The sequence below is a fragment of the Ornithorhynchus anatinus genome, chromosome 20 (genome assembly GCF_004115215.2).
Source record: "Ornithorhynchus anatinus isolate Pmale09 chromosome 20, mOrnAna1.pri.v4, whole genome shotgun sequence".
In the NCBI taxonomy this organism is placed as follows: Eukaryota; Metazoa; Chordata; class Mammalia; order Monotremata; family Ornithorhynchidae; genus Ornithorhynchus; species Ornithorhynchus anatinus.
In genome coordinates, this window is record NC_041747.1 from 14,006,377 (window position 1) to 14,023,299 (window position 16,923).

Here is a 16,923-nt window from a genome sequence, read left to right on the forward strand (position 1 = left end):
ACGTTGATGGAGTCGTCTGTCGAGAACAATGGACGGGGCTCTACTCCTTCGGTGGCCTAGTGGATAGAGCCCGGGCCTGGGAGTCAGAAGGTCACGGATTCCAATCCCAGCTCCACCACTTGTCTGCTGTGTGACCTTGGGAAAATCACTTCACTACTCTGGGCCTCAGTCCCCTCATCTGTAAAATGGGGATTAAGACCGTGAGCCCCATGAGGGACAGGGACGGTATCCATCCAACCTGAAAATCTTCTATCTACCTCAGGGCCTAGTACGGTGGCTGGCACATAGTAAGCGCTTCGATACCACTTCAAACAAAACCAAAAACTCTGGCGGCAACATGATTTGGACCTTTTGACTTTAATGTACATCTTAAATAAAATTTAGATCTAAAAAAGAAAAAATCAGTGAACGAGTTACGACGACGTCGCGTATCTTTCACTTTGGATGCCACTAGAAGCACGGAGGAGGAGGGGGGAATGGGAAACTAGACACTGAACATTATTTTCACCTGTTCATTTAAGCATTTCAACAGGTCAGTGAGGTTTATCAGTCGGTGTTAAACTGCCTCTGCAGTCTGAAAAGCGATGGAATAAAAAGGTGCGAGTCTATTCCGAGAGAAGAGTATATTTTAGCACTCTCCCTGACATTCAATTTGCAACTTAGCACGCGCCGTTCCTTTTACGCCTTAAAAAGCCATTTCAAATATAACACTCATTAGCTGCCTCTAATGCAGGACTCCGTTACCTAGGAACAACACGTGCCCAAACAGCCGGGCCTCGGTCCACACGTCTCCACCGGCACCACACATAAGCACACGGCTGTTTCTTCCCACCCCTCGCCCTCTTTTTTCGCCTCTGGTCCGGAACTCCCTCCCTCTTCGTACCTGACAGACCATCGCTCTCCCCGCCGTCAGAGCCTCATTAAAAACACACCTCCTCCCAGAGGTCTTCCCCGACTAAGCCCCCGTTTCCTCTTCTCCCATTCCCTTCCGCGTCCCCCTTGGGCTCGGATCTGCAGCCCCCGTCCGCCCCTCCTTCGGACCCGCAGCATTCACGCAGGGACAATAATTGTGTTGCTTGTTAAGCACTTACCGTGTGCCACGCACTGTTCGAAATGCTGGGGTAGATACAAATTGATCAGGCCGGACACAGTCCCTGTCCCACGTTGGGCTCGCACTCTCAATCCCCGTTTTTTGCAGACAAGTTACCTCGTCTGGAGGCGGCATTAGAACCCATGACTTTCTGACTCCCAGCCCCATGGCCTATCCACTACACCGTGCTATTTCCCATCTGTAATTTGTATATTTATATTAACGCCTGTCTCCCCCTCTAGACTGTAAGCTCAATGTGGGGGTGGGGGGGGAATGTGTCTACCAACTCTGTTCTGTGTCCAACGCCAGTTGCTTGTATCCACTCCAGCGCTTAGTACAGTGTCTGGCACATAATAAGCGCTTAATAGATACCATCATACTCTTAGTCTCCCCGGTGTTTGGTACAGTGCTCTGCACACTGTAAGCATTCAATAAATTCCATTGATAGGGCAGCTACACGGCCTAGGGGACAGAGCACACGCCTGGGAGTCCAGAGGACCTGGGTTCTAATCCTAGCTCTGCCACTTGTCTGCCGTGTGACCTTGGGCAAGTCACTTCACTTCTCTGGGCCTCAGTTCCCTCATCTGTAAAACGGGGATGAGGACTGTGAGCCCCACGTGGGACAGAGACTAGGTCCACCCTGTTTGGCTTGTACCTACCCCAGTGCTGAGCCCTGTGATTGACACACAGTGACCGCTTAACAAATACCATTATTATTATTATTATTATTGATTGATGGATTCCAACACTGAAGTGCATTCCTTCCAGACAGAAGCATACTTTACAAGAACATTCCCCAATTCCCTAACAGTGTCTCATCCAAAACGTAGTAAAAATAGGCGTTGTTAGTATCATAATGGCATTTGTTAAGAGCTTCCTATGTGCCAAGCACTGTTCTAAGCACTGGAGTAGATACAAGTTATTCAGGTTGTCCCACGTGGGACTCACGGTCTTAATCCCCCTTTTATGGATGACGGAACGGAGGCACAGAGAACGCCTGGGTCGGCTAGGAACTGGATGGACTCGGTGTCAACGGCCGGAAAGCCGAGGTGCCCCAGTAACTTACCTGGTCGATGTAAAAGGCGGTTCCGGCTCGGATCTCCCGGCGCTGTTTCAGGTCCGTTTCGGTTGTGTCCCTGGATAGCGCGATATATTCCACCTCCCGCTTGGTCAGCTCCTGAGGAGAAGAGTCGACCGATTAGTTCATTCAGTCGATTTATTGAGCGCTATGTGCAGAGCACTGTACTAAGCGCTTGGATTGTACAATTCGACTAATCGATCCACGACATCTAGTGCTAGAGCCTGAGAGAGGACGACCGAAGTAGGACTCACGGTCGCGATCCTCGAGAAGCTTACGGTCGGATGGGAGAGGGGAGTAGAGGGCGGAAGTTCAAGGACCAAATTTCCCTAACTGCCCCACTTTCCCGCGTAATTTCTGCAACACAAAAACGGAGAGGGAGGACAACTCGGTGACTGCGAGCTTACGGTAAGGAGTTTCTGTTGGATGCTGAGGTGGATAATAATAATGTTGGTATTTGTTAAGCGCTTACTACGTGCAGAGCACTGTTCTAAGCGCTGGGGTAGATATAGGGTGATCGGGTTGTCCCACGTGAGGCTCACAGTTAATCCCCATTTTACAGATGAGATAACTGAGGCCCGGAGAAGTGAAGCGACTTGCCCACGGTCCCCCAGCGGACAAGTGGCAGAGCCGGCATTCGAACCCATGACCTCTGACTCCCAAGCCCGGGCTCTTTCCACTGAGCCCCGCTGGAGGTTGTGGAGGAATGTGGGGAGAAAAAAGACCTTTTGATTTTTCAGAAAAATGATCTAGGCAGTAAAGTACGAATTTGAGTTGGGGTAGGCAGGGAGGTCAGCAAGGAGGCTGCCGACGGAGCCACGACGGGATGGGGCAGTAGGGTCGCAGTTTGCAAGGGAGCAGCGTGGCCCATTGGCAAGAGCCCGGGCCTGGGGGTCCGAGGACGTGGGTTCTAATCCCAGCTCCACACATTTCTGCTGGGTGGCCTCGGGCAAGTCACTTCACTTCTCTGTGCCCCCGTTACCTCATCTGTAAAATGGGGTTTAAGCCCGGGAACTCCATGTGGGACAGGGACCACGTTCGACTCCATTATCCTGTATCCACCCCAGTGCTTAGTATAGTTGCCAGGCACATAGTAAGCGCTTAACCAATGCCACAATTATTATTATTACTATTATTAAAAGAAAGGGTGAGTTCTGTAGCTATTCTGAAGAAAGAACTGGTGGGATTTGGTGACAGACTGAAAATGTGGGTTGAATGAGAGAGCTGAGGTGAGGATAATGTCATGGGTAGGGGCTTTTGAGACAGGAAGGACGTCACCTGCAGTGTCGGGAACGTCTGGGAAGGACAGGGTTCGAATGGGAAGGTGAGGAGTTCTGATTTGGACACACTTAGCTCGAGGTGCCATGGGGCATCCCGGGAGAGATGTCCTTAGGGAAGGAGCACGGCCAAGCGGATGGAACACGGGCCCGGGAGTCAGAAGGCCCTGGGTTCTAATCCCGGCTCTGCCACTTGTCTGTTGTGCGGCCTTAGGCAAGTCACTGCACTTCTCTGACCCCCTGTTGCCTCATCCGTAAAATGGGGATTGAGACTGTGAGCCCCATGTGGGACAAGGACTGTGTCCAGCCCGATTACCTTGTATCTACTCCAGCGGTTAGTACAGTAGCTGGCACATAGTGAGCACTTAAATACCACAATTATCATTATTATTATGTCCTGAAGGCAGGAGGAAATGTAAGACTGCAGAAAAGGAGAGAGATCGTAGTCCTTTAGTCTTACATAATAGAGATGCTCGTGACCCAGTCCGGGGGCGGGGTTATCCATTCTACCCCTTCTAGACTGCAAGATTGGGTGTGGGCAGAGATCGTCTCTCTTCATTGCAGAATTATTTTCAAGGGTTTAGCAGAGTGCTCTGCACACAGTAAGCGCTCAGTACATACAAGTGAATGAATGAATCATAAAGACCAGCCAATCGGCCCAGATTTCATACGTCCACCTCCTGTTCCTTCTCGTTTTGGAAGGCGCATTCTGCTGACAGTCTCATCTGTACCCGCGGAGAGTGCCTTAAAACCCGAGCTTGAAAAATGGGGGTCAAAGAACTAGCGGGGGACTAGCGGACGTAACCAGAAAGAGTAGGCGAGAGGGAGTATCGACGAGAACAAGGATCAGACAGAAAGGTTAGGAAACGACCATCCTCTCTACGCATCTGCGTTCGTTTCCGTACCTTCGACTCTTCGTATATCATTCTTTCCCTTATGCCCTTCTGCTTCATCTAACTGCCTGCTCGCTCGTCTCCCAGTTGATTCATTAGCTTTTTTTTTTTTGTTCTTTTTGAGCATGTCCCATGTGCTCAGTACAGTGCTTGGAACATCATCGTTTTTCCATAAACACCAGCTGCTGCTGTGACAGACCACGGAGACGGGGGAGAAGCAACGGGCGGCCTCGATCTAGATCGCAGTAAGGCTCCGGATCCCGCCCGGGGCCGGCGAAGGCGCAGGGTGACCATTCCGCCGTCCGGTGAGGACCCGAAACGTCGGCTGTCTTTCTGCTCGATGGCTGGGGGTCGGCCGAGGGGCGAAAGGTCAGCCCCGAGAGGTTGGCTCGACTCGCTACCTTTACTGGGGACCTGGAAGGAGGAATTACCAGGATCGTATGGTTTCCATTTGCCGTTGGTGGAAATTGGCAACGAGTGCTGCCAACATTTTCAAAAAACAGGAATAAAAATGCAAAACAACTTCGAGAAGTTGGAAAAAGTTGGTTGGAGCTTGGCGGGGTTCGTGAAGAAAAGGTCAGGACCAGAACTGGGAATCTCTCACTTACTCTCCGGGCCCTGCATTTCTAAAGTTCAGGCCCCATTATGGTTTTAGGTGTAACTCGAGCTATACATTCTGGAATGTTCACTGGAGTGCTGAGAAAGTGATTAGTTGAATTGAATAATCATGATAATAGAATTTCCTAGAAGAACAGATAATTATCTTTATTCAATTCATCTAATAATCGCTGAGAAGCAGCAAAGCGATCACGGGCCCGGAAGTCAGAAGGTCATGGCTTCTAATCCTGAATCTGCCACTTCTCTGCTGTGTGACCTTGGGCAAGACGCTTCACTTCTCTGAGCCTCAGTTACCTCACCTGTAAAATGGGGACTGAGACCGTGAGCCCCATACGGGACAGGGACTGGATCCAACTCGATTTACCTGTATCCACCCCAGCGTTTACTACATTGCCTATCGTATAATAAGTGCTTAACAAATACCATCGTTATTATAGTAGATATAACGTATACATCATTATTACTATGGTACTCGTTAAGCACTTACTATATGCCAGAATCTAGATCGAAGCCTCCCGTGCTTCTCCCCGTCTCTGTGGTCTGTCACAGCAGCAGCCGGTGTTTATGGAGGAATGATGATGTTCCAAGCTCTGTACTGAACACATGGGACACGCGCAAAAAGAACAAAAAAAATATCGTAGGAGAGCCCTTCTCCCTGCCGAGGTAGCCCCTGGACCTCCCCGGAGTAGGGGTGCCGGAGCTTCCGACAATACCTGCCGAGCCCTGCAGCCCCCCGGTTTTTCCCATTCGGGGACACGTGAGAATTGAGAACGTACACGTATCTGGTAGCATCTGGGAATGTCCTATTATTTATTTACCAATCTCATCCAGAAATATCATATTCACTCATCGAGCCACTTCCCAATTTTTGAGGAGGAAATAAAAGATTAGCATGGCAGACCGACACTCTTCCCGCCTTCAAAGCTCTCCTAAACTCGCGTGTTCTTCAAGAGGCCTTCCCTGATTACATCCTCATTCCTCCTTTTCCCCCCATTTCCGAATCACCTATGTACTAGATAGTCCCTGCCCTCCCAGACCCACGGTACTTATAGCCACATTCTTATTCTCGGCCCTTGCCATGCGTGTAATTTATTTAAATTCCGTTCCCCCTCGAGACAGTAAGCTCCTGCGGGCAGGGAATGTGTCTACCAACTCTGTTGTATTATACTCTCCCAGGTGCTCAGTATAATCTTCTGCACACAGTAAGGGCACAATAAATGCAATCAATCGATGCCTATTGGAGATGGGTTTGAAGTCACGGTGGCCACAGCTTTGGCTTCTCCTAGCCATCTTGGAAAGGCAAGGACATGGGGACCCGCCCGGTAGGGCTCCAAGCTCCTGCCCCTCCTTCCTGCCAAGCTATTGAGCGCTTACTACGTGCAGAGCACTGTACCGAATGCTTGGGGAGGGACAATGTCAAGAATCGGGAGACGTGACCCCTGCTCACAAGAGGCTCACTCCTCGAGCCCTCTGAAGCTCCTGAACGCCCTGCCTGGCTCAAATACCTAAGCGCCGAGTCCAGTGTATGAATTATGTGTATGAATTACGAGTAAACTATGTGACAAGCAACTGTTCTAAGCACCAAGGTGGTTACGAGATAATCCGGTTGGAGGCAGTCCCTGTATCATATGGGACTCACAGTTTAAGGGAGTAGGATTTAATCTCCATTTTACAGTTGCGGGAACTGAAGCACAGAGAAATTAAGTGACTTGTCCATGGACTGAGAAGCAGCGTGGCCTAGTGGATAGAGCACGGGCCTGGGAGTCAGAAGGACCTGGGTTCTGATCCCGGCTCCGCCACCTGTCCTCTGTACGACCTTGGGTAAGGCACTTCATTTCTCTGGGGCTTAGTTACAAAATGGGGATTAAGACCGTGAGTCCGCTGTGGGACAGGGACTGGCTCCAACCTGATTACCATGTGAAGAGTGCAGTTTATTATTATCATTATTATCATTATTAAGTGCCGTCGGGTCGTTTCCGATTCATAGCGGCCCCATGGATATACTTTCTCCAGAAGGTCCTGTCCTCTGCCATAATCCATAACCTTTCTAACGGTTCTTCTGTGATCGTCGCTATGGTCTCTATCCATTTAGCTGCCGGTCTGCCTCTTCCACGCTCTTTCTGGACTTTTCCTAGCATTAGTGTCTTCTCTAGAGAATCAGTCCTCCTGATTATGTGTCCAAAATATGCTAATCTAAATCAAGTCATTTGGCTTTCCAAAGATCACTTTGGTTTAATCTGCTCCAAAATCCATCTGTTTGTCTTTCGGGCAGTCCACGGTACTCGCAAAAGCCTTCTCCAACACCACGTTTCAAAAGACTCGCTGTTCTTTCTATCCTGTTTTTTCACTGTCGTGGTTTATTCCGTCAGTAAAGCTGAGTCACGAATCCCCTCGAGCCCCGTCCCTAAATGACTCTATTGGGGCGTAACACCTTGTCTCTACCCCAGCGCTTAGTACAGTGCCTGGCACGTAGTAAGAGCTTACCAGATACCATTCAAAAAAAAGTGGTGGGGCTGGAATTAGAACCCAGATCCTCTGACTCCGAGGCCCCTGCTCTTTCCACTAGGCCAAGCTGCTTCCCGGTCCCTGAAGTCTATCTAAGTCTCCACCTAGAACGTGGGGGGGGGGGTGCGGTCAGGGATTGTCTCTCTCTATTGCGGTAGTGTATTTTCCAAGCGCTCAGTACAGTGCTCTGCACACAGTAAGTGCTCAATAAATACGACTGAATGAAATACGATTGAACAGGCAGCAGGACGTATTCCCAGCGGGTATTTTTCGGTGAGATAATCTGCTGGTTTTGGCTTTCCCATATTTACAATTTAAAGCGATGAAATGCCCTAGCCTTATTCGTTCTTAGTTACGTCACGCGAATGCACTTCGCAGTCGCCAGGCTTTCGCAAGCATTACCGACATACCAGATACTGCATGGCGATGGAGCGGCGAAGAGGGCCGGGGGGTCCTATTAGGAACACATCTTGCCCCAAGAGGTCTTTCTGCATTATCCATCTCAGGTGCTGGACCACCGACTGAGCCAGGGAGTCGGACACTGCAGAAAAAAGAAACAGCACGTTCAGGCCACTTCGGACTCACCTCGGCCACAAAACTAAGCCCCCACCGCCCCCGCTGAAAAGGCTAAGAACGACGGGAAAGGCAAGACTTCCGATCCCAAGTCTTCCGACTTCAATTCAGTGAGATTTAATCGATGGCAGTTAAACCTCTGGGGAAACGAAGGTTGTCTTAGATAAAGAATCGTGGGTCTGAAAGAAGAAGCGCGAATAAGAAGGGTGACGACGGCACTTGACTAGGCAATGTGCACCGGGGTAGCTACAAAGATAATCAGGTTGCCAATTTCATTCATTCTTATTTATTGAGTGCTTACTGTGTGCAGAGCGCTGTACTAAGCGTTTGGAAAGTACGATTCGGCAACAAATAGAGACAATCCCTGCCCACAACATGGAGGCTAAAAATCTAAGTGGGAGGGAGGGAGAAATCACGACTCCCTGTCCCTGGCTTCCAAGTAAGATTAAAATATCACTGTCATACTCTTACACACCCTCAGAGAGAGAGACTCCCCCCCATTAATAATAATAATGATTATGCTACTAGTTAAGTGCTTATTATGTGCCTCAATAAGGCTCTGAAGGTGGGGAGAGTAATTATCCGTGAAATTTGAAGAAGGAGGGCATTCCAGGGCGGAGGCAGGACGCGGGCGAGAAGTCAGGGGTGAGATAGACAAGACTGAGGTACAGTGAGAAGGTTGGCAGAGGAGCGAATTGCGTGGGCTGGGTTGTAGTAAGAGAGCAACGAGGTGAGGTAGGAAGGGGCAGGGCGATTGAGTGCTTTAAAGCCAATGGTGAGGAGTTTTCGACTGATGCGGGGGTGGATGGGCAACCAGTGGAGGTTTTTGAGGACACGGTCTGAAGGTTTTTGCAGTAAAATGATCCGGGCAGCAGAGTGAAGTCTGGACTGGAGTGGGGAGAGACAGGAGGCAGGGAGGTCAGCGAGGAGGCTGATACAGTAAGCAAGGAGGGATAGTATAAGTGCTTGGATGAACACGGTAGCGGTTTGGACGGACGTTCTGAAGGGGAAACCGACCGGATTTAACGATGGACTGAATACGTGGGTTGAATGAAAGCGAAGAGTCGCGGATAATTACGGGCTTTTGAGAAAGGAAGGATGGTGGTGCCGTCTACAGTGATGGGCAAGTCGGGGGAGGACTGGGTTTGGGTGAGAGGTTAACAAGCTCTGTTTTAGACATATAAAGTTGGAGGTGACGGGAGGACAACCACTTGGAGATGTCGTGAAGGCAGGAGGAAGTGCGAGGCTGCGGAGAGGGAGGGAGATCAGGGCTGGGGATGTAGATCTGGACATCGACCACAGAGAACTGGTACTTGAAGCCGTGTGAGTGAATGAGTTCTCCGAGGGAGTGGGTGTGGATGGAGAATTAGAACAGCTCCTCTTCTGCTTTGAGACCGTTATCACGTCAACACTCCGCCTCCTCTTTTCCTAGCTGCTTCTGTTTTTCTGAAAAGTACAAATTAACTTCCCATATACGTGCAGCCTCATATGCTCCTTCAGTGTTGGCGGCGAAGGAGGCAGGAGAGGTTTTCAAATTTGATTCCTCGAAGAGCACTGGAGAACGTAGAGGCGTGGCTTACCACTGTCTGCTACGCTTCCTCGGGTCCTGAGGAACCGAGCCTTAGGAAACCCAGGACAGGGAAATTGGCTCATTCTCACTTGGGTATTCTTTTCCAGCATTTAACACAGTGCTCTCCACATGGTAAGCCCGTCGAGATACCATTACTCCTAATAGTCTTCTATTCCCAATACTTTAGACATTTGTGCCGGCCTCTTCTCCCCCACTACGCTGTAAAAGGTAAATTACAAGGTCTTTAGGCCTCTTTAGACTTTCCCAGACTAGGCCTTCATTTTCTCTTCTCCCGCTCCCTTCTGCTTTTTCCACGCACACGGGGATCTGTGCCCTTTATTCACCCCTCCCTCAGCCCCACAGCACTTACGTAAATCTGCACGATTTATTTAGTTACATTAAGGTCTGTCTCCCCCTCTAGACTGCAAACCCATAGTGGGCAGGGAACATGTCTACCAACTCTGTTTTACTGTACTCTCCCAAGACTTGACTGCACACGGTAAGTGCTCAATGATGTTGGTATTTGTTAAACGCTTACTATGCGCAGAGCACTGTTCTAAGTGCCGGGACAGATACAGGGTAATCAGGTTGTCCCACGTGAGGCTCAGTCTTTACCCCCATTTTACAGATGAGGGAACTGAGGCACAGAAAAGTGACTTGCCCACAGTCACACAGCTGACAAGTGGCAGAGCCGGGATTCGAACCCATGACCCCTGACTCCCAAGCCCATGCTCTTTCCACTGAGCCAGGCCGCTTCCCTTAAATACCACTGATTGAAATACGCCTGATTAACGTATTGTAAACCCATTTTGGCAGGAAATCTGTCTACTATATTGCTACGTTGTACGATCACAAGTGCTTAGGGCAGTGCTCTGCACGCAGTAAACACCCAATAAATACGATCGATCGAAGTCAATAAGAATGGATCCTTGAGCATCGGGTGGGGACTGTCCCGTTTACTTTGGGATAGGTTCCCAAAGTCCTAGTTCAGAACGCTCTAAACGGAACGATTCACTCCACTGTTGCTGCTGAACAACCTGCGATTTTAAATTCCATAACTGACATTGCTTTTTAACGTGAACGGATTCTTCTCACGGCTCTCTTAAAACTCCAACTGGTTGCAAAGGTAAATGTCAGCTCTACCAAAGGTACTTTAAGCCACAGGGGGTGAAAAATCTGGAAATAGAAGGCTTAACTTGTGGGCGGGCATCAAAGCTACCAATTCTATTGTACTCTCCCGAACGTTTGGTACGATCCTCCGCACACTGTAAGCTGAGGGGTCTAGTGGGAAAAGTGGGGTCTGGGAGTCAGAGGACCTGGGTTCTGATCCCAGCTCCACCACTCGTCCGAGTGACCCTGGGCAAGTCACTTAGCTTCTCAGGACTTCCGTTCCCTCATCTGTCAAATGGAGATTAAGACCGAGAGCCCCGTGTGGGACAGGGACTGTGTCCACCCTGATTATCTCGTATCTAGCCCAGCCCTCGGTACAGTGTCTGGCACACAGTGAGTACTTTACGAATACCATAAAAAAGCACTCGGTATATAAACCACTGATCGATGGACTGTCCCCTCCCCAGTGTTTAGCACAGGGCTCTAGAATCCACCCTTTCCTCTCCATCCTAACTGTTAAAAGCAGTGAGGCTCAGTGGAAAGAGCCCGGACTGGGGAGTCAGAGGTCATGGGTTCAAATCCCAGCTCCGCCGCTTGTCAGCTGTGTGACTTCTTCGGGCAAGTCACTTAACTTCTCTGTAAGAACTGGGGACGAAGACTGTGAGCCTCACGTGGGAAAACCTGATTACCCTGTATCTACCCCAGCGCTTAGAACAGTGCTCGGCACATTGTAAGCGCTTAACAAATACCAACATTATTATTATTATCAACAGAAATTCCTTATCACTGCCTTTAAGGCATTCCATCAACCTTCTCCCTCCTAGCTAACCTCACTGACTTCCTACCATTACCCAGCCCTAGGCTCTGCTCCTCTAACCCCAATCTAATGATAATGATGATGGTATTTGGTAAGCGCTTACTATGTGCCAAGCACTGTTCTAAGCGCTGCTTTAGATACAAGGTGATCAGGTTGCCCCACGTGGGGCTCACCGTCTTAATCCCCACTTTACCGATGAGGGAACTGAGGCACAGAGAAGCAAAGTGACTTGCCCAAGGTCACACAGCAGACAAGTGGTGGAGCCGGGATTAGAACCCACGTCCCCTCTGATCCTGGATCTCGTCTTTTCTGTCGCTAACCTTTCACGCATCATGACTCCTTCCCCCTTAATAATCATAACGACGATGATGGGATTTGTTAAGCACTTACTACGTGCTAAGCACTGTTCTAAGCGGTGGTTTAGATACAAGGTACTCAGGTTGCCCCACTTGGGACTCGTGGTCTCAATCCCCATTTTACAGATGAGGTAACCGAGGCATGGAGAAGTGAAGTGATTTCCCCAAAGTCAAACAGCTGACAAGTGGCAGATCCGGGATTAGAACCCCCGATCCCCGACTCCGAAGCCCGTGCTCTTTCCGCTAAGCCACGTTGCTTCTCAAGTACGGAAGGGACGAGGTGACGGTTGGTGGGGATATAAGGGAGAAGACTGGGGATTCAGGGAAGGCTTCTTGGAGAAAATGGAGGAAAGCTGTGGTCTGCTGGATTTCCGGGGAAAGAGTAGCAAGGAGGAGGCGGAGAGTAGGTCGGCTAGAGAGGAACAAAATCTGGGAGCTGATCTGTAGTGGGAGAAGATGTTGGGTAGTTAGGAGGGAAGAGAACTGATTCATTCATCCACTGAATCATTTATGGAGCACTTTCAGTGTGCAGAACACTGTACTAAGCGCTTGGGAAGTACAATTCGGCAAGAAACAGAGCAGCAGCCATGGCCTAGTGGAAAGAGCACGGGCCTGGGAGTCAGAAGACCTGGGTTCTAACCCCGACTCTGCTCTCACCCGCTGCGTGACCTTCACTTCTCTTATCCTCAGTTTCCCCATCTGTAAAAGAGGGATTCAGTACTGATCTCCCTCCTACTCAGCTCCGCGTGGGACGCGGACCGTTGCCCAACTTGATTAACCGGGACACACCCCAACACTTCGGTCGGGGTGCTCGATACACGGGAAGAGCGTAACCGACACCGTAATCAAGAACCTTAAAACCAACGGGCGGGAGCGTCCGCTTGACGCAGAGAGGAATGGGCAACCACTGGAAACTTTTAAAAGTTAATAAAAACGCCTAGAGACGTACCTTGGGAAACTTTTACTGGGCCAAGAACACTGGAGCATAAAACCATTTGGAATGATTTTTAAAATTCGACCAGGCAGCTCAGAGAAGCACCAAACTCACCCAAGGATTCCTGACAACCACGGCGCACACGCTCCGTTGAATAATGCATCAGTGACCACTGCGGCCAACAATCCGTCCTCCAGATCATTACGGTTTATTTACTCTGAGGAAACGTTTCCAGCCCACAGTAAAACAAATCCTCACACCAAGCTGTATCCCAGCTGAAAAGCGGGAGTCGCCTGTCAGGGATACACCAGCACGGAGTGCTGTGATCGAGAAGGGAGCGGCTCATTTTGTGCGTAAACCAAGAGACAAGGAGGCAAAAGAGAAAACGGTGCCAGGCGCTGCGAACACGGAAAATGACGGTCCAACAAGGTACGGTCTTTTAGAGAGCGCAGTGCAAGAGGGGACGTGGGTTTGCGCCGGCCCGTTCAGTCACACCCGCTCCCCGGGATGAATTTCCCCATCGATGGCATCATCTTCTAATACACACGACGACTATAATAATAATGTGTGGCATTTGTTAAGCACTTACTACGTGCCGGGCTCCGTACTGAGCGCTGGGGGTGGGGTGGGTTGTGAATACAAGCAAATCAGGTTGGACACAGGCCCTGTCCCACACTGGGCTCATCGTCTTAATCTCCATTTTACAGATGAGGGAACCGAGGCCAAGAGAAGTGAAGTGACTTGCCCAGGGTCACTCAGCAGACAAGCGGCTGGGATTAGAGTGCTCAGTACAGTGCTCTGCACACAATAGATGCTCAATAAATACGACTGAATGAATGAACCCATCACCCTCCGACTCCTGTAATAATAACGACATTTGTTAAGCACTTACTATGTGTCAAACACTGGGATAGATACAAGAAAATCAGGTTGGACACAGTCCCTGTCCCACAGGGGGTTCACAATCTTAATCACCATTTTACAGATGAGGTCACTTCAATTCTATTTTTTTTTGCATATTCAATTAAGCATTTCATCTTTCTGCATCTGTATTGCTTTATACCTTTATTCTTCCTGCAGCTCCCTCAACGATACATGCGAATCCATTTTTTTCTGCCTGTCCCTAGAGGGACAGCTATGCTCACCAACTCCTTAGTACTCAATAGGTGTTCATTTGGTACTACTGATAATCATAATCACAGTACATGGTATTTGTTGAGCGCTTACTATATGCCAAGTACCCCTTCTAAGCATTGGGGACCCCGCAGAATAACCCCCTCGGTCACTCCCTGTCCACACAGATGGCACTCAATAAATAGCAACAATTGATTGGCCTGCACACAGAAAGCGCTCAATACCATTACATTTCCCCCCTCCAGGTGCACACGAGCACCCGTGCGAATGCGTGTACACAAACACATACATACACACAGAGCAAGACTTTATCCCTAATCTGTCCTTGGTCACTCTCAAGGCCCCCTGGATCCAGGGAGGCTCCCTCCCACCTGAAGGGGCCCTGCCCCCCGGCAGTCGTTCATCCATTTAATCGTATTTACTGAGCGCTTACTGTGCGTGGAGCAGTGTACTAGGCGCTCGGGAGAGTACACTACGACAACAAACGGACACATTCCCTGCCCCTGCATATGGTTTTCCGGAGGGACGTCCCCAATCTTGAGGCGAGTCTTGCTGCCGATTGGTCCTCTGCTCCTTCGGGGCAGCAGCTCCAGGGAGTTAGCTGGGCCATCTCCTCCAAGAAGCCTTCCCAGATTAAGCCCTCCTCTCTTCTTTCCCCCACTCCTTTCTGCACCGCTCTTACTTGCTCCTTCATCCACCCTCCCTCCTATCCCCACAGCACGTATTCATTCAATCGTATTTACTGAGCGCTTACCGTGTGCCGAGCACTGTAGTAAGCGCTTGGAAAGTACAATTCAGCAATAAATGTATCTGTATATATCTGGTATTCATCAATTATCCCATCCCACAGCACATATGTATATATCTACTATTTATCTATTATCCCATCCCCACAGCACATATGCACATATCTTAAATTTATCTATTATCCCATCCCCCCAGCACATATGTATATATCTGGAATTTATCTATTAACCCAACCCCATAGCACATATTCATTCATTCAACAGTATTTACTGAGCGCTTACTATGTGCAGAGCACTGTACTAAGCGCATGGAATGTACAAATCGGTAACAGATACAGTCCCTGCCCTTTGACGGGCTTACAGTCTGATCGGGGGAGACGGACAGACAAGAACAATGGCAATAAATAGAATGAAGGGGATGAACATCTCATTAAAACAATAGCAAATAAATAGAATCAAGGCAAATAAACAGAATTAAATAGAATCAATAAATAGAAACATATACATATGTATATGCATTCATATATACACATATGTATATATCTGGTATTTATTATCCCATCCCATCCCCAAAGCACATATGTATATACCTGGTATTTATCTATTTCTCTATTTCTATTAGTGTCTGTCTCCCCCTCCAGACTGTGAGCTCGCTGCGGGCAGGAATGTGTCTGTTATACTGCAGTCTCCCAAGCGCTCAGTACAGTGCCTTGCACAGAGTAAGCGCTCAATAAATACGACCGAATGAATGAATCGGCTCCTTGGTGGCGCCTCGACTCCCAGCACAGGCCCCAGCCAGTCTTCCCCAGCCCAGACTGCCGCACGCTCCGTTTCTCAGGTTTTAGCGGGAGCTGGCCGGGGTGTACTGTGCTGTGGTGAAACCTCTTGGAGGTCACGGACTCACCCAAATGGCAGTCTGCACTCTCTTTCGCACATCGGCCCAGGCATTCGCAGACCCATTCGAGCGTTTGCTACCGTGCTTGGCACCCAGTAAGCGCTCAATAAATACGATGGAATGAACGAACCCATTCTCCACAAGGGAAGCCTTGAAAACACCAACTGGAGTGGATACCATCTAATTGGGCTGGACCCGGTCCGTGTCCCACGGAGAAGTCACAGTCTTAATCCCCATTTTACAGAGGAGGTAACTGAGGGCCAGAAGTCAAGGCATTCGCCCCAGGTCGCACAGCGGGCAAGGGGCGGAGCCAGAATTAGAACTCAGGTCCTCTGTCAAGGTTTGGACTGCCAAGACATCAGTCTCCCCTGCTGGATCCTCCCTAAGTGTACTGTGAGATGGCCATAACTGGGGTCCGATATCAAGCTGGAATGGCTGTACCTCTGAACCCTATCACAGGATGGCCGTAACTCGGCAGTAAATTTCTGCAATTCAGTTCTTCAGACTGGCAAATAAATGTCTGCCTCACAGGGAACAATTTCTCAAAGAAACAGGATACGTTTCTCTTGATCCTGGATGCCACTCATCAGCACCGCACACACGCTGACATTTAACGAGCTATCACCCAGCCAAAAATAAAAATTCAAGAAAAGAATATATTGTTTTATTGGTACTTCTTAGGCACTTGCTATGTGCCAGGCACGGTACCAAGCCCCGGGGGTGGATACAAGCTAAGACGGTCGGGCACAGTCCCCGTCCCGCGTACGGCTCACGGTCTTAATCCCCATTTTACAGACGAAGTGACTGAAGCTCAAAAAAGAGAAGTGGCTTGCCCGGTGCCCCACGGCAGACGAGCGGCGGAGCCGGGATCGGAACCCAAGTTCTGACTCCCGGGCCCCTGCTCTATCCACAAGGCCACACCGCTTCTCGCTTTTACCCGTCACACTTATTCAATATTTGCACATGGTAGGAACCGTGAAGCTGCTTGACATGATTTTCTCCATACCGTTCCAAACGATCTGTTTTAGACCGCCAATCCCAGAGACCTCACCATGTAGTCCATCACCAGTCTTGAGATCGAAAAGCAGAACTGTCCCCACCCCACGGCACTTAGAACGATAGCCACCCGTCAGTAAACCGTACCCAAAAGCCATTGATGCTTACTGTAGTTTTTGGGCACAAGTTCCGGGTTCTTGGGAGTCTTCAGCTTAAATGACACATCTCCGATATTAACTGTATCTCCTAAAAGGAAATGAAAAAAGTATCTTATATGCCATCGTCATCAGTGGTAGGTACTGTGTGCTTACTGTGTGCAGAGCACTGTGCT

The 16,923-nt window shown here is 49.4% G+C and overlaps 1 protein-coding gene across 1 annotated transcript in view; it reads right to left on the bottom strand.

Annotated features, from left to right (window-relative positions):
- Positions 1-16,923, bottom strand: part of VWA8 (von Willebrand factor A domain containing 8) — a 165,614-nt gene that overhangs the window by 142,158 nt on the left and 6,533 nt on the right. Inside the window, exons 2-4 of the mRNA XM_029047902.2 lie at positions 16,761-16,838; positions 7,872-8,002; positions 2,157-2,267 (exon numbers count right to left, since the gene is read on the bottom strand). Of these exons, the coding sequence (XP_028903735.1) occupies positions 2,157-2,267; positions 7,872-8,002; positions 16,761-16,838 (320 nt within the window). The remainder of the gene's footprint in view (positions 1-2,156; positions 2,268-7,871; positions 8,003-16,760; positions 16,839-16,923) is intronic.